The 23,426-nt window shown below is 36.4% G+C and overlaps 2 protein-coding genes and 1 long non-coding RNA gene across 14 annotated transcripts; 1 reads left to right on the top strand and 2 right to left on the bottom strand.

Annotated features, from left to right (window-relative positions):
* On the bottom strand, window positions 1-16,459 carry LOC100880707 (histone acetyltransferase p300). Of its 12 annotated transcripts, none has more exons than XM_076537858.1 (21): window positions 15,483-16,458; window positions 13,924-14,079; window positions 12,132-12,340; window positions 11,589-11,963; window positions 11,216-11,504; window positions 10,849-11,154; window positions 7,803-10,762; window positions 7,571-7,728; window positions 6,264-6,374; window positions 6,040-6,174; window positions 5,483-5,959; window positions 5,229-5,394; window positions 4,821-4,991; window positions 4,502-4,735; window positions 4,199-4,420; window positions 3,989-4,108; window positions 3,600-3,901; window positions 3,065-3,478; window positions 2,648-2,960; window positions 2,123-2,558; window positions 1-2,029 (listed from the first exon to the last, which is right to left on the bottom strand). In XM_076537858.1, the coding sequence occupies exons 1-21, from the start codon at window positions 15,562-15,564 to the stop codon at window positions 1,554-1,556; spliced, it is 8,112 nt and encodes a 2,703-aa protein (XP_076393973.1). In that variant the 5' UTR covers window positions 15,565-16,458; the 3' UTR covers window positions 1-1,553. The 12 variants fall into 12 exon arrangements, with proteins under 12 accessions (XP_076393973.1, XP_076393976.1, XP_076393977.1 ...); XM_076537861.1 differs by having other exon boundaries at window positions 2,123-2,543; window positions 2,648-2,963; window positions 6,264-6,371; XM_076537862.1 differs by having other exon boundaries at window positions 6,264-6,371.
* Window positions 16,460-16,556: 97 nt separating this feature from the next.
* Window positions 16,557-20,126, top strand: LOC105661982 (uncharacterized). Its single transcript, XR_013040080.1, has 3 exons — window positions 16,557-16,697; window positions 16,812-19,359; window positions 19,454-20,126. It is a non-coding gene; the product is annotated as an uncharacterized LOC105661982 (long non-coding RNA).
* On the bottom strand, window positions 19,560-23,161 carry MSBP (membrane steroid binding protein). The gene is made up of 3 exons (XM_003701412.3): window positions 22,575-23,161; window positions 21,958-22,104; window positions 19,560-21,774 (listed from the first exon to the last, which is right to left on the bottom strand). The coding sequence occupies exons 1-3, from the start codon at window positions 22,906-22,908 to the stop codon at window positions 21,608-21,610; spliced, it is 648 nt and encodes a 215-aa protein (XP_003701460.1). The 5' UTR covers window positions 22,909-23,161; the 3' UTR covers window positions 19,560-21,607.
* Between the last annotated feature and the right edge of the window lie 265 nt (window positions 23,162-23,426).

Raw genomic sequence — 23,426 nt, 5'->3', positions numbered from 1 at the left:
TAATAATAATAATGATAATAATTATTAATAAGAATCAATAATAATTATATAATAATAGTAATAATATTATTAATAATAATAAATTCATAAGAGACAGGGAAATTAATAATAATCGTTATTATTATCGTAATAATAGTATAGTATGTACAGAGCGCTTTTCACGCGAGGGTCCGATTTTTCGGGTTTACGCTTTTTTTTCGTTAGCTACACATTTTGATTGAACTGTACATGTTTGGACCCCCGATTAGAAAAACTTTGTTGTGGTTTTTGTTTTTTCCTTCTTTCATTAAAAATTAACACGATTTTATATAAATCCTCCCGTACTAATTAGCAAATAGCAGCTTGTCGTGAATTTCTACTTCTTTTTTGGTTGCGACACCGTTAATCCGCATTGTCTCGCCTGTCCTGTCAAAAAAAGGGGAGTGGAATCGTCCTTTCACGCGCGAACGATTCAGCAGATTATCCGAGGATTAATTTCTGAGAATGATCCATAAAATTTCATACCGCTTAAAAGGTACAACCTTCGGCAGCCGTAGCGAACTCTTAATAACAAATTAGCCTAAGTTAACATTACTTAACTTTCCACTAAATTCTGTTTTCCCTTCCTTACATATACAATGGTTGTTGGTATCGTGTTCTTCCTTTTCTTCTTCTTCTCAAATATCTAATCTTTTCGTTTCATACAGTTCGTATTTCTTTTGTTATATACTTTGCATCTCGTCACGATAATAATAATAGTAGTATATAATAACTGCATATAATCGCTACGCTAATAATATTTGAACTATTAATTATTAATTAACGTTAAGTATACACAACACATTTGTACGATTTCACTCAGCCTGCACGAGCAGCAGCGAGGGAAGGTGGTATTAAGATGAAAAGGTCGTATTTTAAGGGGGGGTAAAAGATAGAGGCAGCAAGGCCATTGTGTGTATGTCGCGCGCGTGTGTACGTGTGTGTTCGTGTGTTTCTGTGTGTCGCGTGTATTTACGGGAGAAAACGTATCAATAGTCTTTCTTGATTTTTACTGTAGTTTCAAATAATTATTTCTCGTCGGTTCCATCGGTTTTTTGTTCTCGGTCGAGGAAACCGAAGTTGAGGTACGAGAATACAGTAACGTAAGTTCAAAGTGTTCATTGAGCCTGCTGTAGAATCTTCACGGAGCATCTAGAGCAGCACCATTGTATCACGCTGTATTGCTCCGGCACCTTAAACTCGAAAGTTAGAAACAGGGAACACGCTTCATCCGGATTAATTTGGTCGCACCAGTTGTGGGTACTCTGACTCGTCGCGGTTGAGCATCGGAACACACAGTCGGGTCAGCGTACCGGACGTAAATAAGTTGTACCTGATCTCCACGAAGCTAGGAACGCAGAACGGATGGAGGTTACACACACTCTCTCTCTCTCTCTCCTCTCTCTCCGCCTCATGACAGAGAGATGGAATCGGGTAACCGTTTCTCGAAAACGGTTCGCGATACGAAAACGAAAAGCATCGTTTGCTCATTGACGTAAGTAGGCACTAGTATTGACCGACTTCACTAACAGTCACTACAATCCTTCGACAAATTTGGAAAGTTGGTCTTGCGGCGTCATGGGCGTCACTTCACTGGAGTCCGTGCCACTAGTAGGCGGTGGAGCTGGAGACGGATGATGAGGCATGGTACCTGGATGACCGGTCGGCGCACCTGTTCCACCACTTAACTGTGAAAGCATCATTTCGCTTGGACCACCGAGTTCGTGAGCCGGTGAATGCGTCGGCGTACCGTGAGGTGGATGATGATGAGGCGATGGTACCGGTCCTGATCGAGGGGAAGGAACTGGTTGATTACGAGGAGACGGAACCGGTCTTGGGGATGGATTTGGTTGCGGAGATCGAATAGGAGGCGGAGATCGAACGGACTGCATTAGCTGTTGCTGTACAGAGATCCCGGGTGGTCCCATCACGCTTTGCGGAGAAGGTACCGGTGGTGGAGTTGGTTTTAAACCCGGCTGACCGTATCCTTGTTCGCTAAAGCCACCGTAACCTGAGGAAGAATACGCGGAATCGTGGCAAACGTTAGACCACGAACCAACCGGCTCGACCAACCTCGTTTTCTCGACAATTAAGTGACCCTTACCGAGAAGAGACGGCCTTATTGGTCGCTGTTGACCGTAAGGAGGTGCTGGTGGTTGCGTAAATTGTTGTTGCTGCTGCTGCTGCTGCTGTTGTTGTTGTTGTTGCTGTTGCTGCTGCTGTTGTTGAGCCTGTTGTTGTCTCTGCATTACCAGCATCTGCTGTTTGTACCATTGCGATTGCTGTTGAACAGGCTGCTGTTGTTGTTGCTGCTGCTGCTGCTGTTGTTGTTGTTGACTCAGCATCGCTTGTATTTGCATCCTGCCCTGCTGTTGCTGCTGCTGTTGATGTTGCTGCTGCTGCTGTTGCTGGTGTTGTTGCTGTTGCTGCTGAGACATCATATGCTGCAAACCAGGTTGTTGTTGCGGTTGATTAGGACCCAAAGGTCCACCAATTCCTCCGCCGCCGTATTGACCACTTTGTTGCTGAAGGGCAAGCGCCTTTTTGTTAAAAAAATCATAAGGTAATAGAAATCGTCAAAACCAAGGGCGAGAACAGCAAATAATACGGTGAATGTTAATCGTCATACCCGTTGTTTAATGAAGGCAGCCATTATCGGTGGATTGCTTTTGAGTATTTGAAGTATTTGATTTTGTTGTTCAGGAGTATGAGGATTCTTAAGAGTTTGCATAAGTTGTTGCAATACGTGTTTGTGCATGTTGCTTTGAGCTTGCGGACCGACTTGACTAACCGGACCACCGATAACTCCTGGTTGTCTCGACATCGGTCCTCCCATTACCATTGGCTGTGCTTGGTGTTGTTGTTGTTGCTGTTGCATTAACTGCTGCGGCGTTTGTTGTCTTAAACCAGGATTCTGTTGCATTACTGCATTTGGCTGATACCTACTGCAAGTAAAAATATTATTTTATATCCGTATAACATCTGTATGAAACAATGTTTTATTTTAAATTCCGAGACTTCCTCCATTTCTCTCCTGACAGATTACCTTGCCGTCCACTGATCCATTGGAATGAGATGTGTACCACCGGGATTTGGCATTTGGACCGACATTGGTCGTTGTATTTGCGGTGGAGGCATTACGCCACCTGTTTGTCCTGCTACGCCAACTCCAACACCGACGCTACCGCCTGGCGTTACTTTACCGTAGCCAACGTGTGGTGCCTGCTGCCTTGCAGCTTCTTCTTGAACTTGCTTCACGACCTGAAGAACATGCGCGGGCGGTGTTTGCGTGCCCGGCTTTAAACCGATTCCAGGCTGATGCGGTGAAGGTAGATTGGTAGGACTAACTCCTGGTTTCATAGCAACACCGGTTGTCATAGCAACGTTCGAACTCTGTTGCCCGGATTGAATTGCTCCTACAGGACCTGTAGGTCTGGTATTCATCACAGCCATTCTTCTCCTATGATAAGAATATTTTATGTCGGTTTAGAACACGTGGACAAAGTGGAACAAAGTTAGAACAAAGTGGAATTTAATTCTTAATTATGTTATTCTGTTACTCGTTGATAACATTATCATACCTTAACAATTGCGCTTGTTGTAACCGTTGTTGAAGTTGTTGCTGCTTCAACTTATGTTTGATATTAGAACAGAATGGAACAAGACATTTAGTCTCTTGGCAGTGTTTAGCGTGATAACAACAAAGAGCTATCAATTGTTTACATATTGGACAACCACCGTTTGTTTTTCGTTTACAAACTTTCGTGTGTTGCACTACTCTCTTCATTTTCTGACAGCTAGTTAGACGACAGTTAGCATCCCTGCATTGACATGCATGTACCAACGACTGAATACATCTTTGTATCGAAAGTTTGCGCGCCTCCTGTTAATACATTGAAACACATTCATAGTATTTATTTGCAGTAATACTTCTGATATATTTAAATTCGACGAAAAGAAAGTATTTTACCTGTGGGTTTGCTTGCTTGGCATCAGCTGGCGATGAATCATCATCTATACCTAAACCAAGTTTCTCCATATGATGAGGATGACCATCTTTTTCTTTACAACTTATACACAGATCAAAATCCTGTTAAGATAATAACAAAAAATAGAACGTCAAATTTATTTTGAAAAAGAAACATGAAAAATATATAAAAGTGAATGTTATAATACTTACATCACAAACCGTACAGTGATATCTTGTTTCTACATGATTCTTACAGTTATTACAAGTATAAACGAAACCTTGGTTGTGCAATTCGTATAGCATGGACATGGAACTAAATTTCGCACGCCGTAAGGAAGAAAATTCATAATGCCTTTCCTTAGCCATTGTAAGAAAAGCATCGCGACCATCCATAAGGTCACAATTAATAAGGGGATCAGGATCCTGAATTGGCTGAAATTTATTTAATGCATCGTTAACGAATGTATGTATATATATGTATATAAATACCAACATATTATTTTGGAAACTTACTGCTAAACTGGCTGCACTTTGAGCGCTATGCAACCTAATGACAAAGAATACTTCCTTATGTTTCTCCATGGTTGCAAAAATTTTTGCGGAAAGATCATTTCCTGTTTGAGGAGTATTAGATTTTTTACTATTTTTTCTTTGATTCGCTTTGGATTTATTGGACTTCTTCGCTTTTTTCTGTCCTTTCTTTTTACCATCAGGGCCTGTTTCAGAATCTTCTGACAACGAAAAGATCTAAAACAAAATTGTAAGTAATATAATTAAAATTGAAAAATACAAATATATTTAAAACCGTACAGGTACTGTAAAATACGCTTACCGCATTTGCGGCGGCAGCTTCCGCGGCTTCCGCCTGTTTACGTTTCTCTTCTTCTTCTTGATCTAATTCTTTGATACTTTCTTCTAAAACATTGGGCCAAAAGTCACCTTCAAAATATGGTAAATCAGCGGCCGACGAAAGTTTATCTTCCATTGCTTGTTTCAAGATATCCTAAAATTAATAAATAACGAAAACTTATACTTTCGATTTATATTTGCAAATGATGAACGATCGTGTATTTCAATTGTCGTCTGCTAATCCTATGTTCAAATTTACCGGTGCAAAGAGAACATTAGCTTTTACAGACGTTAATTTTAGTCTCCCTTGACACTCAAGAATAACGATTCATTCTCAAGTAACACGGAGACTGTATGTTGAAAATGACCTAAAATTAAATACAATACTAACCTTATAGTCGAGTACAATTCTTTCAACCATGCCTTTGTCCAGCATTTTTTTGTACCATTCTTGCAATCTTTTAGGTTTTGGAATCTTTTGCTCTTGAGGATGGCAGTGAAAAATATAATCATCTCCTTCGGAAGGTGGACAAGCCCAAATATGAGCCATAGTATAACTATATAAAAAAAAATCCACAATAAACGTCACTTAATACTAGCAATAATTTCATATCAAACGTGTGCAACAATGAAAGTTGAACTAACCCAAGTTGTTTCGCGTAATCCAAGTATCCCAGAAGAATTTCATGATATACCGCTGTACGAAATTGTCTAGGCCGGAAGAAGTGTACAGAATCCAAGTACGCGATATAAACTCTTCGAGTATTGGGTGGCGTGCATTCGCTGCCATATTCTTGCACATGCATACCGAAAAAGCATACATCCGTGCCGTCAACCTCTTCAAATGCAAACAGCGCTTTGGCTCTGTACGGAAATTCCCCTGGCATATCACCGTTTTCTACAAATCTACTTCTCATCCCTGGCTTCACTTCAACAACTTTATCGCTAGAGGCTACGACTCTAATTGCAACTTCACCGGCACCGGCTTCTTTCTTCTTTAAGAAGTTATTCACTCGGGTTTCGATATAGGTACCCAATTTAGTGACTGGTAAACGTTTAGCGTTAAACTTATTCTCTTTTCGCTTTTGTCCTTTCTTTTTCAAACAGTTATCACAAGTAAACCTTTAACATATAATTGATCATTAGATTATTCAACAAAACTATCCTTTGTATTCGTTTAATAAAATAGGTATGTTATTTACCCTAACGGCCAAATTGATTCCATATGAAGAACACAGATCTGATGTACTTTCCTACCGCAATCCGTACACACAACAAAAGGCTCTAATTCCAAATGATCGTTCTTCATTTCCTGGAACTGTTCCTTTTTAATGGCACTGTAATGAAAAATAACTTTTTCTAATAACTGACGTTCAACGAAAGATGGGCACACATGTATTTCAATTTGATGTCAATGATGACTTACGTTTGGGGCTGCGTCGGATCATCTCCCAATGTCACAGTGTCACCAGGAATGTCGTTGAAACATTTCTGACAGAAGGTGTATCTGTCGGAAAGACCATATGCCTTTAGACTACTGTTCCAATCAATAGTATGTTTTATTTCCAAATTTCAATTCGTCAATGTCATGCGTGCATCAGACGAAGATCAATTTTTATTTTTTTCACGCCCCAATCGATGTATCCGAATGTAGAATATCCAATTTTGAGAAATATTTATTTATATTTATTTGTATTTTCAATTATACACATGCAAGTAATGTTTTGCCAATTATATATGTTTGGTTCCATTTCATTACATATTTTATTTTTGTTCCAAAAGTTGTAGAGAATCATCATTTCACGTAATTAACATTGGTGTTTTTTTTTTTTTTTTTATTTTTGTTTCATTAGTTTTTCATTTATCACAGATATAATTGTTTGATATTTATTTGTTTTCATTTTAAGTGTCAGGAATCCAATTTCAATCGTCCAATTTCCAAGTAGTAATTTTTCGTGGCATGAAGTAGTAGAGTCAGAAAGAAGCAAGGGGCGCGGGCAACACAAGAAGCAAGCAGCAAACAAGGATTTGTGTGTGCGTGCGCAACCCATGGGTAGAGCGAAGGTAACATACAAAGAAGAGAAGAGTGCCATAGTTAGACACCATATAATATATACATAAATTACTTGATTGCATATACTCAAGAGTTACGAATAAAGTTCTGAATTGTTTGCGAAACAAAATCGTACTTGTAAATGCGTTTAATCTCTAATGATTACTAATAGAAAGCTACTAATCCCTTAAGTATATGCGTTGATAAAATTTCAACTTTATATGTGCGAACTTTACGGGTAAAATACATTCGTTAATAAATATGTTATAATTATGATACAAAAAAAGAATGAAACAAAAAATATGTAGGTCAGGGGACTGACCTGTTTCGGCTGGTATGACCGAAACAGGTTAATTATCCTGCCACTTTAATCTGGCGCATTCGGTTATAGTACACTTTTTAAATAAAAATGTACCGTACATTTCGAATACGCCTAAAGGGACATCTAAATATTTCAAACTGTATAGGTACAACTAATGCCAGTATCCTTTGAAAACAGCCGGGAGCAACAGAAATCATTAATAGGATATCTAATTATCTAAATAAGTATAGAAGTTGCTAAAGGGCAAGATGGAGATAAAACCTACTAACATATTCCCATCATGCAGACTATTTTCTCAACTATCAAATAAATTCTCTCATTGTATGATTATTTAACTAGAACTTTCTTATATACTGACCTATTTTGATAAGAATAATACTTCGCATCTCTTGGAATCGTACAAAGCTGCTTTCCGTAACAGCACAGAACTTGTGGATTAAACGTATATTTTCTTCCGCAACAATATCCTAGAGCTTGCATTACAGGATCTATTTCTTGTTCGAAAACTTCCGAAAGCTGGAACAAAATGTTGATAAATAATATTGCGCGATATTAAAACATATATAACGATGAAGAAGACAAAAAGGTACCTTTGTACAGTATCTGTAGACGCGCGAGGTTTTGCGGTTGTAAAGCCATGCATTGTCAAACATCATCCACACATCGTCAACGTATTCCCATGGATCACTGTACTGTCCTGTATCCAATTTTCTTTTGATCGTCGAAAGATCCATAGGTTTTTTAACAATATCAAAATAATCTGGAATTCCTAACGCCTGGGGATCAACAGGTTGTCTGAACGGTATAGATTCTGGATCTTGACGATAAAGCTTCTCCAAAGTAGGCATTAATGCTTGCCGTAATTCGTCCGGCTTAAATAAACATAATCGTTTCTTGTCGGCCGACGTTCCACTCGGTTGTATCGGTTCAGGAACTAATGGTTTAATGTCCGGCGTTGTTGTATCTTGACCAGACATTGGCGTCACAGGCTCCTCTTTGATACCGGTTGATTCCTCTTTCACGATACCCTCACCAGATCCTTCTTCCATTGGTTCTGTTTTGATTTCAGTTTTAATAGACACATCGTTGTTCACGCTTTTACCGCCGTCCATTCTATGGTTCTCAGAACCATCTTCCGATTTGATTTCCATTTTCATATTCTCTTCTTTAATAGAATCTAACTTTCCCTTATTATTATTCATTGGTGGACTAGGAGAATTATCACGATCTAAAGCGGCTGTAATAGCAGCCATTTGCGAAGACATGGACGAAGTTCTTGGTGCGTTCAGTGCAGCCCTTTCCTGAGATGTCATACCTTTTCCTAGACTTGCAAGCCCTGCTGGAGATGGTGTAGTAGCAGGATGCGGAGGTGTTTGATTGGCGGAGGATACTGTCTGATTCGGAGTCATTAAAGAAGGAACTAATGGCGTGTTAGGTGTGGAAGTCGTAGATTGAGGACCATTCGTTGTTGTTGCAGGACTGGGACTAGGTCCGCTAGAAGCGGGAGGTGGTATCGTTTGAGGAGTTGAGGTGCTGATACTATTATCATTAGGAGTTGAAACTGATAGAGGCCGACTACTATTAAATTGATTTTGTTGTTGACTATTTTGTTGTTGTATACCACTAAATGGTGATGGCGCTTGTGGCATCGACGTCGTTGTGGCACTTTGATTCGAAGTACTCGTTGGTTGCTGTTGTTGTTGTTGCGATTGATTTGCCTGTTGTTGTGGTTGAGATTGCGATGACTGCTGTTGCTGCTGCTGCTGCTGCTGTTGTTGTTGTTGTTGCTGTTGCTGATGTTGATGCGCAATCGCTGCTTGCGCTGCTTGAGCTTGAGCTAGCCTAACTTTCATCAGATCGGGAAATTGGTGTTGATTTTGTACAGGAGAACTGTTAGGTAAGCCAGAAGTGCCATTCGAGGTTGGAAATTGACTAGTTGTTGCAGACGTGGTAGTAGTTGTTAAACTTGCTTGTGACATCTGTGGTTGTCCGAAAGGACTGAGGCCAGGGTTTGGAACGACGTTGGGATTAGAGGTTGCCTGTCCGTTTGGACTAGGACCTGGTGGACCAACTAAAATTCCTTGTGGTTGTTGCTGCTGTTGCTGTTGCTGCTGTTGTTGTTGTTGCTGTTGCATTTGTTGTTGAACTTGAGCTTGGGCTTGAGCCTGAGCTTGAGCTTGGACTTTGGTTTGGGCTTGAACTTGAACTTGTTGTTGTTGCGTTTGCTGTTGCTGAGGAAACTGCATTCTATTGTGCGGAATACTCATTGCAGGTAAAGTTCCAAGTTGTCCCATACTTGGCGAATGACTTCGCAAGCTAGGAGTAACCGTTCCAACAGGTCTTGATGGAACAGTGCCGACGCCAGGCGGGGCACACGGCCTTAAACCCGAACCGGATGTTCCAGAAGGCTGAGGTTGTTGTTGTTGTTGCTGAGCTTGTAACTGTTGCTGTTGTTGTTCTTTCCGTTTTTGTCGCTTTTCTTCTAATTCTTTCTGAATTTTGTAGATTTTTTCAGCAAGTAAATGATAATACTCCGATCTTGAATTAGCCATTTCGTACATATCACCTTCAACCTTCCGCGCATATGCAACTAAATTGTGCATTCTCTTATCGAGCATAGCTTGTGGATCAGGAGTTGGAAATATTGCTTGAACTAATTTATGAACAAGATGATTTCTAAGATCTGGAGTGATAGATTGATGCCAATCTTTTGTTCCCTGTACCGGTGTCGCTGTTACTTGACCTGGTTGGAGACCAGCTGGAAGCTGAAGACTAGCTAGTCTGTTTTCACCGGGAACATTAAGTTGTCCTGAATCATTCAAACCAAATAATTGCTGCATATTAACAGACTGTTGTATGTTTGCAGCAACTGCTGCCACAGCTGGCGTAGGTCCACTAGTAGGTGCAGCCTGATTACCAGCTACTCCAACTGTATTAGGATCAGAATTTAAAGGAAGAGACACGTTTGGAGCAACTACTTGTTGCCCAGCACCAACGACAGACTGACCTGGTGCAGCTTGAGTTTGAGGTTGAGCTAGCCTAACCGGGTTTCCAATTGACCCGGGTGCTCCTTGTATAGCCGGCGCTGGCATTCTCCTAGTAACGCATTGACCAGGTACTAAACCAGATGTTGTTGTAGGACACTGAATACCCAGGGCATCATATGCTCTTCTCATCTCGGTTGGACTTGGATTTGGTTGACTATTTGGTTGAGTTGTGGATGCTGCTGCAGCATTTGTCGTTTTATTTTTATTTGCTTGTTTCAAAGGTAAACATACTGGACAGTCATTGCGATTGCAATGTTTCCAATGACTAATAATTTGTCTTGAGGAGCTACAGTGTGGCACTGTACAAGTTTTTCCTAATTGACAAGAAGTCATATGGGCCAAAACATTCTTCATAGTTTTACAGTCTGGCAATGAACATTGCCAACCAACATCACCGTTTGCTTGACTTTGACGCCGTTGACATTTATGTGCATGAAGAAGGAGAACCAATTGTTGTTGAATAAGTTTGCGCTTTTCTGGATCAGTAGCTGATTTTGTTGCACCTAAAAAATTATAATATTTAAATAAATCAATAAGTAATTAATTCGACCAACAGTTGTTTTATTCCAAAATAAGAACAAATACTAACTAGTCGGAGCTCCAGTACCAGGTAATTGGCCCTGAGTAGCTTGTTGTGGACCAGGTTGTCCTCCACTTGGTGCACCAGACTGAGGTTGAGCTGGACTTGGAGCGGGTGGTTGAGCTTGTTGTGCCATACCACCTTCTTGACCTCCCACAACATTCGTCGAACCAATAGGACCCGCTGTCCCGCCAAATCTTCCGGCTTGCATTGCAGTCATATTTGTTCCCACTCCTTTTTGCTGTGGTGCAACGACTCCAACAGGACTGTTAGTACATACAGGAACACCAGGTCCTTGCCCACTAGCTGAAGAGCCTGTTAAAAAATTGCATATTTAAACGCAACTGTAACATTTATAAATTGTATGTGTACTTACCATAACCATACGGACTGGATGCACCAATTTGTCCCATGTTTGGCATATTTGCCATATTTGGAGGAGCCTGCATTCGTGGACCTCCCTGTCCAGGGCCAACAATACCAACTTGATGTACTTGTTGATGTGGGCTTTGCCCCCGTGTTGGGCCTACCATATGAGCTTGTTGTTGTTGCTGCATTGCAACAGCCCTAGTATTCATTATTCCAGGTCCATTTTGCAATTGAGCAACACCATGTGCTCCACCAGGATGATGAATTCCTTGAGTATTAGGACCCATCATAGTTACCTTAAAAGATAAAGAGACCATGAATTACATATCCTATAGCAATCACTCTATCTTAATACAAGTATAAATTTGAATAAAGCTTACAGTATTTAAAGGTTGCTTATTTAAGCTGTTTGTTACAATTAAACTTCCACCTGCCATTCCTCCCATATTATTATTTCCACTAGCACTGCTGGCCATAACTAGGCCAGAATTCATTCCACCAGGTATTGACATGGTAGGATTACTTCCAGCCATGCTCATAGACGATTGAAGACTCCCCATCGAATTTGCAATAGACATTTGATTATTTGCCAAAGAACTGGCTATGCTACTTGGTAAATTTCCCAGACTCACGACCATTTGAGGATCTACTACTTTAGACACGGAAACATTTGGTGGAGATTGCATATTTGGACTTTTATTACCCAAAGTTCCAGTGGTCATTACTAAAGAATTAGCAACCAAGTTCTTGTTGCCCTGTTTCAAAACAAATTCAAATCAAACAATGAAAACCATTTCTTTTCATTTATAGAGTGTTCTATAATTGGCAATACAATTGGTGCTGAGTGGATATTACATTCTTTTCTGATTGTACCAGCAGTTACAGAACATCCTACAAAATACATATACTTTACATATACTAACTTGTTGTTGTATTAAATGATGTGAAAGTTGTTGCTGTTGTTGTACATGCTGTCGAAGTTCAGAGTCAAGTGCACCATTTTGCTGCCCTGGCCCTGGACCTGTTGCAGGTGGTTTAGCACTTTCGGTTGCAGAACCCCAAGACCCCGTTGACAATAGATCATCAGGAAGATCATTTTCAAGATCAAACATATCTGTGTTTGTTATGTAATCTAAGAATAAATATTTATATTAATGACTATTCTTTAATATATGTAATGCTGCAAAAAATACTGGTTACTACAAAAGTAAAATGTCAATGTACTGTAGTTGAATGGAGTATATGTTAATAACAAGTCTGTTATATTTTCAAACTAAATACTTTTTGAGCTACAATGATTATAAAATTTTATTATAAGAACTAATAATTACTTTTCTAGATAACCAGTTTAAACAGATTCAGATTATAATCAAATTAGATGTAACAGATACCATAGAGACCAAAAAACCATTAGTAATATTATAAAGATAAGGTTCAGCACCGTCACCATAGCTTTTATCCAAAGATTTAATAGTAAGATATTTGTACTACCATATAACATTTAATGCATGTTGTATAATATACCTGCATGTAAATATACATGCACATATATGCACACATGCACACACTGTTTAACACTTGCATACATATCATATTTTAAATAATAAAAAAATTGCATTTATGCTAATGAAATTAACTTATAGTGTTTGAAATACATTTGTCTTGTACTAGTATTTTGAACTTACTTAATTATTCAAAACTAACCATACAACAACGGAGAAAAAAGGGGTCAAATGCAAATATTCAAAAAGAGGAAAAAGAAAATAAAACAAGAAAATTCTACAACAAACTACATATAAATATCAACAAACAAATACATAAATAAATAAGACATGAGACATACACTGCGTGAGCATAACTTAAAGGAATTTTTCCTATAGCAGAATAACAATTTCTCCATAATAAAGACGTGCTAGACTACAAAAGCAGCAAAGCTACCGATGGCAAACTTTAGAGTAGACAATCATGCGAAGAAATCAGTCACTCCAAAGAGTATTTACAACCGTTTGTAAATGGAAGTTTTCAATGCTTTAATATTAACAAAAAATAAAGTTTCTGAAACTCGTATGAAATATTGTAAATTTATTCAATTTACGATATTCATTACCTGCAAAGTACCAAAGTATATACAAAACACTATCTTTACCTACCTAATTAACCGACTTGAATTTTATCTTGATTAACATACAGTCATTTTTCATTTAAAAACTATTAAAACATATCAATGATTATCATTTTATCCTAGCGTAAAGTTCTATAGCTCTGTGCATGTGTGTCGCATGTCCATAACATGTTTATTGCTTAGATACATTTCATACATTTAAAGCTTATATTAAACCATTGTACATATATATACACATTATTTATTTCATAATTTTTAAAATGATCCAATTTTTCTCCAGTAGTTTAGTTTAATATATCTAGCCTGTTTAGATTATAAGACAAAAATACAACCCTTTTATTAATTTTGACTAGTATAAATAGCAACAGTAACAACTATATTGAACCATAGTGACAATATGCTAAAACTATTATATACTTTCTAAAAAGTTTATGAACTATCTATCTGGAAAATTATGACATAAATTGGAAGTAATCAAATTACTTTATAACTTTATGGTACCAATAAATGAGATGAATGGACAGACAAACAAACTCTGTAGTGCTGGACTTAGTATTTTTGAACTTTTTGCTGGGTTTTGTAATTATATTTACTTCTTTTCTGGACGGTATGGTTGTTCCAATGTGGCTGCAGCTGATGCTGTTGCAGATGTAGTTGTTGTGGCGGGCCCTGCATTTGTTGCATGTTACCACTGCCACCTCCCCCGTAGTTTGTATAAGCATGGTGCATCATTAGAGGCGCCATACCCACTACATATATCACAGTTTTTATTTCAGACTGTGGAAAAACTGTCTATGCTTTCTGGATCACAACTTTTAAGTAGCAGAAATAGTCTAAATCTTCTTTTAAATAAAAGTAATGTACATAACTATGTTAATGCATAAAATTTCAAATTAGAAAGACTATGTCTGCCACTTACTTTGCGTAACCTGACTAGATCTTGCAATTTATACATCAAGTATTTAAGTGTCATGATCATGATTTTGATTTTAAATGAGATTACATGAAATATTATTGAGTTCAGAAACTGTTAAGGTACTAAAATAGCGCTTAAAGAAAATAAGAATAAGAAGACGGTTAGCGCATCAATCATGCCAGCATAATATCTTTTTGTAATTATTATCCAAACTTCCATGCGTTTATCATGCACTACAAAAATCAAATAAGAACTAATTCTAGAGATAACTAAAAATTTACAAAATATTATTATTATTTTATAAAGTTAAATTTGCCTAAGAGAAAGGACATGCAATAAGATAGAAGTTATAGATTATTTAGATGTAAACAATTATTTTTTAAACACAGATTATATCTATAACCTCTGAGCAAAATTTATACACTACATGCAAATTGTCTGTTATAAATAATTTTAACGAGTAAATTGTTTTACAGTGAAATAATAACAATAATTTATTGATAATAAAGAATATAAAAAGTACAAAAGTACATGGAAGCACTATGTCATAACAAGATATTATTGTTACTCAAGTATTTTATTTTTATAGATGTAAAACAATATGTAACGCAAATCACATAAAATATTTGATTATTTTGACAGAAAGATTTAAAAATAATCAAATTCTACAACTTGCAATATAGTGTAATTTCCACGACGGTATTTCTTGATAAATTTAGGTTAGTTTATAAACAGTTAACTAATAACAAGATACGATTTCGATCGTTAAACGCATCGATAGAGAATAGAGAAAGCTGATTCCTTTATAATTTTAAAACATATTGAATACAGGGCCCTGTCAAAATATGACGTTTGTAACTCAAAATAAAACGATCAGCTACAACCACAACGCTTTTCTAAAAGTTCGAAAACGATACAACACGTGGTAAATAGGTAATTATCGTATCAATACAATCCTCGACAAGATGAAACACTCGGGTGCATCTGTTAAGAAAAACCGAAGCATGGACACGTGATAATTTTGCTCAAAGGTTGCACCCGTCAAACGATTTGACAGTATGTCTCTGATAAACGGCGGGCATATTTTTCTCAATAACAAGATACGTGCACGGCGCGTAATTAATGAAAAAAAACCTTTTATGTACTACTTGTAACGTTTATCCCTGGAAGGTTAGTCGCGGAACGACTCTGACTTAATCCACCATTTATAACATTCAAATCAAAGTAGCAACTTACCCGCGGAGTCCGAAGTTCCTTGAAAAGGATCTCCGAGCTTCGGCCGCTTATTCGGCGGGCCGTCCACCAGGTGGTCGGCCATGGTTTCTTTTTAGGGTTAATTCTTTCTTCTTTCAGGCTATTTACTGTTGGTAGCAAATAAGCGGCGGCGGCGGCAGCAAGTCGGGACGACCGCACGCACGCACGCACGCAGGCAGGCACGCACGCAGGCACGTATACACGAGTACACACACGGGCGAAATGCTGCACTACGCCACTAGAAGATTGCCGCTGCCGATGCTGTTACCACTGGTATTGCTGCTTCCTCTTCTTCAGTGAAGCCGCGAAAATTCACCGAGCTTACAGGGTATTCGCAGGCATGACAATAATACCATAAACCGCGGCGCGTGGAGCGTCCCCGAGCACGCTTCGGTACACGATCAACCATTGGGCATCGTCGGGGGTACGTCGAACCCCGCGCTAAAGCCCACACACACGGTAAATTTTTCGACGGGCGCACTGGCCACTCGCGCGAGGACGAGACAGGCCGAGAAATTAACAGGACTATCAGTATCGCGATCCAAGTGATCACCAGCCAGATTAAATGTACACACTAGCGAACTAGTCCTCGCGTTTAACTTGGTTTAGTCGGTCGCGCACGACTCGTCAAACACTCGAGTGTGGCGGACTGGCTGCGCGCACGGCGCTACCTCGCAGCAACGATATCGCTCTCGAGGCCCGCTGGCACCATCTTCCTCTCCTCTTCTCTCGCCTTAGCACACTGCGACACAGGGCGCGCGAACGATCACCGCGAACGCGGCTCGTTTTCCCCACACATTCGAGGCAATCACGGACGCCAGGAGGCGAAGACGATCAGATGAGTCGGCTCCGGGGCGGCCACCGCGCGCCACACAAATTCGCTCGGGAAAAGCGATCGCGAGAGTTCCGCACCGCACGAGTATCGGCTAACGTAAAATGGCGGCTGCTGTTGACGAGAGTTTTTCTACGCTTGTCAGAAAATGTCCGACTGGCTCCGTATGGTTACCGTGACGTTAGACTCAATACCTGATTGGTTCAACTCGTCACGTGATCTAACCGATACCCGTGATTGGTTCGACTACTGCGAGGCCACGAACGCTATGGTTACATTCACGCCGCCGGTCCAACAGCCACGAGAACTTCGTTTATTCCTTTACCACCATTTGATAATGGCCGGTTTCGCACGGTGGTTGTAAGGTACTTTCGATCAGATTTGTAATTATTACGACTATATGTTCCTATCGAAATTTAACGGTATCATTCGTATGTTCGAACGCTTTTAACTAACAACGTTATTATTTTTTGTTTCAGTGGTGTTCGTAACTTATTGTTTTAGAAAAAGGCCCTAGCCTAATTGTTTCCTGTTGCCGGAAAAACATCGCATCAATTGTTTACGCAATTTTTTACTTCTCATTTTAAACATAAATGTATTAATGTTTTTGCGTTTTCCATTGTTTTGTATCCATCTAGAAATATAACCTCAAACATTGCTTAATTTTATCTTCAAATGCTAAATATAAAGACTCTGCAGAAAATGCAAAATTCGTATCAGTTTAATTATTAAATCGAGTATACAAAATTTAAAGTAGAAAAAGTAATATACCAGTAATATATTATTTGGATGCATCAGTAAATGGCTTTTATATATTTTACTTATTTACTAGTTAACGTTTTAATTTTAATTGAAAAGTTAAAATACATTAGTTGAATAAATTCAAAATTTACAGTAGTTACGTTCATGTACATTTTTCTGAATAAAGATCAAACATGTGATAGTAGTTGAACGTTGAAAAAATTAAAATAAATGTGTGCTTCTACGTTTAGAAAGTCAAAAGTGCCAAAGGGATGTTATTACAAGATGGCTAGGGATTTCTCGATCGACAGGTTAAAACGAAGAATGCACGTAAGGTGGGGAGAATGCGTTGCGCAGAACGTCCTCTCCGAGAAAGAGAATCTCGCTCGTGGATAGGTGCGAACGGCACGCGCCTGCTGTGCGGCCACACGCATATATTGTGCGTGAACTTGCTTCCATCTCCCTTTTTCTTGTTTCTTTCTCGCTCTTTACTTTTCTCTTTCGGTCATACGTTTTGTCGTGCGCGCGCGCGCGAGCTTATACGATACTGTCAGATACAGAAAATCGTGTAAAGAAAGAGGTGAGCGTGAGAAGAGAGGGAGTTTGGAAATGGGACGGGAACTGGATGACGGCGTGGCAGCAGCCACCTAGCCACCCATCTCACTGACAGCGGCTCTTTGTAGAGCATTGCTAGTCGCTTGCTTCGCATAATTTTCTTTGATTCAAGTTTCGTTCTTTCTTCGATCAATTGGTAACACGGGACACGTAAAATGAATGTTTTCTTACAGAAATTTCTGCGACATCGATTATTCGTTAATACTTGTAACGTTTAAATCTACGATTTGCAGTAACAGATTTATCATGAATACTGCAATATTGCGAATGTTTCCTCAATTTGTCGATCTTTTATCCGAACATATTGTTTATTTTCGAGGCGAGATTAGTTGTAAAATAATTCTTTCTAAAAATAGTGGATGCAAATGAAATAAAAAAGTAATTATCACAGGGATAGACAGAAATCACGAAAATCTGTTGATAGTCTTTATCCGAGTGTTACGTAACTATGTATTCGCTAGACAAAATGCTTTAAAACGTTGAGCGCCGTTTCATTGCCAAGTTCTTTCACTTCAACTTATTATTTGACTTGATACAGTTAATAATTAATTTTTCGTTACATCTTCCTATTATACTTCATACCATGTGAGACCTATCGGCAATTGATTACAAGGTACTTTATTCGTTGATATTGAAACTGCGCGTTATTCATATATTTCTATGCGATAGAAAGGTACATTGAATAAAAATGAAGATATCAATGAAAGATACATTGACCGATTCTAATACTAACTTCTGCAATAAATCACTAAAAATACGCTTAAGAAAAGAAGTATTGAATTAATTAACATCAATATTGCATTTCGATTATCACAAACACGACGGATTATTTTCACGCAAGCTTTCCGTTACTGATATCACTGTCGTTGTCTACCATGATAACGAATACAGTTTTCGTAATCTTTATGATACGATTCGATATGGTCTCATTTTATAATATTTATAGTATGTAATTATAAAATTGAATTATTGTTTATCTATTTTAAACGAAGAACATATATAAAAATGATTACCTCAATTACATACTAAAGAAAAGGAAACCGCGTATTTTTATCTTATAATAAATCACGTAAAAAGATCCAATATTGATCTCTTTGATTACATATTCGAAAATAAAGCAATTATAATAGATTAGAGGAACAAGAAGCTGTTACTTTTATCTTTTGGAAAATATAAAATATAGTATAAGTCAAGAAAATTATAAAAAACTGAAATTATATTTTTTTAATGCGGTATAACGTTGTAAATCATTATAATAGTCATGCGTTAGAGACACAAGGTTATTTATGTTTGAAACATTTCAACGTCATTCATTTCAAAAATTATACTAACTATTTTAGATCAGTGTTTAGTAGAGTATCGATAGTAAATTCAAGATGATACGGGCCATGTTTCTTCTTTGTATATGGAAACATCTTTCAAAAGGTACGTTTTATTTGCAACTTTCATTCCATCCTAGCTAAAGGAAGCGATATGATTTAACAAACGAGGAAGATGATTTGCAACTAGCTCATTTTAAACAAAATGATACGAATATTTATTTACGAATACGCATAACTATTAAGTCTTGTACTTACGTATTAACGTGCATAATACTATAAGCGCATAATTTGACGATACTTTATAAAATAATTTTGATAGCATAAAAATGATTTATATACCGTCCAGTTAGTAAGTTTTAAATAAGTATACTTTGTATTGTATGAAACAAAAAAAAAAAAAAAATATATATATTTGTAAAAAAATATATTATGTATTATTTTAGTAACTGGAGTATTTGGAATAATATTACACAATAAGGACGGAATAGATGAACTGCAAGTAAAAGGACATGTTTAAAAGGAATGGTTTTTTAACTCAAAGATCAATAATGTCTTTTGGTATCATGTCTAATAAGAGTACCTCAACCTTGCTCTTTTATAGTAACAGAAAGTACATTTTGATAACAATACACAACATTTCTTATAAATAATCTTATACAAGGTTGCTAATTATTGATACTTGTAATTATTAACACACCATCATAGAAATTTGTTAACATTCCATTTAACATAAAAGACAACAACATATTTGGGTATAGAGTAATGTTCTTGACAAATTATTTCGAAACAATAGGGTTTAAATATGATACTTATAATCAGTAAATCGCATATAACAAATATTACAAAAAAGTGATACATGCTACATAATTTGTGTTCGTATAAAATAAATTTGGTTAAGTATTTCATTGAAATTTTAATCCGAGCAAAATGTTTTTATACGAATTATAGATAATAAATATATAAAAAATATGTACCGACTTTATTATGTAGAGGGTGGAATATTACGATGAAATTAATGTCGCAAATATTTGCAGAAAACTCAGTCTCATATTATATGTTAATTGTACCAATAAAAAATTGAGTAAATATGACCTCTATTATAAAAAATGCAGTTTACCCAATAACACTTGTTACGGTTCAAATTTTGATAAATTACCATTTGATAAAGTACCAATAATTTGAAATAATCGTAATAAACTGAAAAATTTTCAGTGTAATATCATTCACAAGGTAATTGTAAATTTACATACAAATTTTTATATAAATTACGACAAGGTACTTCTTATTTTCTGCAATAATCCATGAAGCAATACAGCTGCAATAAAATTTTATTTCCTTCAGTTAAAACAGTTTAATTTCGTTAAATTGTATGTAGTATTTTTGCGTTAACAACGGTTTTATTACACCAATGTTATTCTCCTTAACAGCACAGTTAACAAAAAATACATTGTCGAATTCAACTCTGACGTATTTCACTTTAAATATAAATATAAATATTGGTTTATTATATAAATTATACCAATTAAATTATTAGATAAAATAAAATTAATTGCACAAATAATTAAAATATTTGGAGAAAACTTGCATTCTATAATTGTATAGTGTATAACATATCCGCGTATCCAAATGAATGCAAGTTTGTAACGTTCTTAATTTAAAAAGATTTGATAAATAATTTCATGGTAACAAAGATTAAGTATTGCTACAGTATTTTTTTCTTTTTTCATATATATCAGCCACCATGAAAAATTTCCATCTCTGAACAATAATAATTCACATGGCGTATAAAAATTTATAGTTAAGTTTTACAGAATAATACCTCCGTTTCTATTTATGTGGAAAAGATTAGCAAATATTTATCATTTTATACAGATTTTTAAATTGAAATTTTAACGTAACTTGCTGTTAAAAAAAATCTCAGAATTCAAATTTTCAGGTTTGACTTGCACATTCATATAACATATCAAATAAATCTAAACTCAGATTAATATAAAATAAAGTTAAATGCTGAAAATGATAGTATTTCTACAAGACATACTGTTTTTAACTTAAGAAATATAGTATAAATTTGTAGTACGATTATGCAAAGTACCGTATTAATTTAATATTAAACTTCAAATGCATATCAAATATAACGCCATTCGGTAATTTTTATAGATATCAAATACATATATTATATGTAACAAATGCTATGTGACAGAGTAAGAATAATAGTACAAACAAAGTTTTTTAATAATGGAATATAGTTCAAAAGTTATCTGTCTTATGTCTAGTGCCAGTTTTAAGGATCTGTATATAAGAAATCTTTTGTACATATATAAAAACATTATACTATATGAGCATCCTTATTGACTGGAAAATTGGATACTCAAAAAAAGTCTTCACATGTAACATTAGTTTTGAATCTTTATATGCTTTTAACTTGATCAAAAGATACCACTTTACTCTTTATTTCAATATCATTATGACGTAGTAAAATATTCAGATGAATGTCCACAAATACATCCATGATCCACAAATTTAAGAGTTTTTTTTAATGATGGTATGTGCGCAATAACTTTTTGAAACTGCTTGATATTTGGTGTATAATCAAGTGGTCAATCATTCTTTGACTTCGTTTCAATTCCCTGATCAGATTTTGTTTCACTTTCTTGCTGTTCAACTTTGGACTCAGTCTCTTGCTGACTACCTTCATCTTCTTCATCAGAATAATTTGTAGGTGCTTCTCCAGGTTTAAGTAACTTTCCCACATAATCATATTTTTCTAAAAGGAAAAATAATAATGTATGAACTATTAAATTTCAATATTGTATAAATAAATTTTTTTTTAATCTAACACAAATAGATACATTATACGTATATGTATTAATGTTAATGAAATTTTAAAATGTCTTTTCTGATATTTCTCAGTTGTATAACTTTTCTCTATATTTAGACAAACAGTTACCTTTAAATTGCTCTTCCCACTCTTTTACAGAGTTCATTTGATCCGTATCCAAGTCGCTCAAATCATCGTATTCATCTTTCGTTTCTAACATAAATGTTGCTAACCCTCTACTTGCATCACGGCCACTGAATACGGAATATGCTCCACCTGTAACAAAAGTTAATTAAAAACATTTAAAATATGTATGGTATAATTTTAAATTGTGAAGTTACAGTATCAAAAACTGTACCAAAATATTGAAACAATCGTGCTTCTTATAATAATCTATCATAGTTGAATGCAAACCCTTTAATAATTTTGTATTTCCAAATTGAACATTATCAAGATTTTATTAAATCTGTCTTGTATATAACGAGCAGACTGACCTTGGTACTTAATGAAATGTTAAATTCATCAATATGTTATTGTATTGAAACTTTCGCAAATTATTATCACGATCTCGTAATACTCGCGAATTTATTTTTACATAGGTCGAGGTTGGCGATAATGAAAGGTGAATTACTTGCGAATTAAATAGAAATATCAAAAGTATTACTGCGAACAATTGCAGTATGTCGATGGAATTGTTAAATGATCGTATAAAATAGATCAGATCGTAGAAGTTGTTGAATTCTTACCAGGACCATACATTCGTGTACCTCGAGTACAATCGTAAACGCTGCCATTGACGGCAATTAATATTCGTCCATCTGGTCCTGTACCATCATATTTTTTCAATTCTTCAACAGTAAAATCACGTCGTAATTTTGGTAGCTTCTTTACTTCTGCTACAGGTTTTTCCATCTTCGTTTTGCTTTTAACAATTTTGTAGACCAGCAAGGCAATTACAGCTACTAAAATAAGATTCACTGGGCTCTTTATAATTTCAGCTATAAAGCTTGTAAGCAATTGTTGGCTTTCCTGCCCGATAGAAGTCGAGGTGGAACCCGGCGAGTCATTCTTCTTCGCCATTTTGACCACCAGCTCTCAATTGATGAAAAATATAATGACTTTGCTTATTTACTATCGATCGGTTATATTTTTTACGTTTGCTAAACGTTTGAATAGAATTTTTGAATAATTTTTTTAAATCACGAATTAATATCTTCCAAATATATTGTTTAAAAAAGAATCACATGCAACCTCAACCGAGTACTACTGACATACCGGCGCTGACTACACTTGCACCTCCACTGCTGCGATTTGTATTTGCTTCGACTGGCTTTGACATATACTTCCCCACTACTAAACTGTGCAGAGATAACCGTATAAATTTTTATTTATTAACTTAAATACAGTGGAAGTAGTGAAAAAATGGTATTTATGATATTTGGTCGCAACACGTAACAGTTAATCAGTAAAACTGTTACGATATATATTATGCGTTTGATAAATGTTTATTGTTACCATCCGCAATTATTATCGAGATAAAAACTGGGTTACGAATATCTTGGTATTAAAACTGATCATACATATTTTACAATTCACGT

Source organism: Megachile rotundata, chromosome 12, assembly GCF_050947335.1.
Source record: "Megachile rotundata isolate GNS110a chromosome 12, iyMegRotu1, whole genome shotgun sequence".
Lineage (NCBI taxonomy): Eukaryota > Metazoa > Arthropoda > Insecta > Hymenoptera > Megachilidae > Megachile > Megachile rotundata.
This window is presented reverse-complemented; position numbering and strand designations above follow the sequence as displayed.

Coding starts and splice junctions, on each gene's coding strand:
- LOC100880707 (XM_012281172.2), bottom strand. CDS start 15,564: ATGGCCGACCACCTGGTGGACGGCCCGCCGAATAAGCGGCCGAAGCTC. Junction 11,964..12,131: donor ATCATTTAATACAACAACAA/GTTAGTATATGT, acceptor GTTTTGAAACAG/GGCAACAAGAACTTGGTTGC. Junction 5,395..5,482: donor GATTACGCGAAACAACTTGG/GTTAGTTCAACT, acceptor TTTTTTATATAG/TTATACTATGGCTCATATTT.
- MSBP (XM_003701412.3), bottom strand. CDS start 22,908: ATGGCGAAGAAGAATGACTCGCCGGGTTCCACCTCGACTTCTATCGGG. Junction 22,105..22,574: donor TACACGAATGTATGGTCCTG/GTAAGAATTCAA, acceptor CTTTTGTTACAG/GTGGAGCATATTCCGTATTC. Junction 21,775..21,957: donor GTGGGAAGAGCAATTTAAAG/GTAACTGTTTGT, acceptor TTTTCCTTTTAG/AAAAATATGATTATGTGGGA.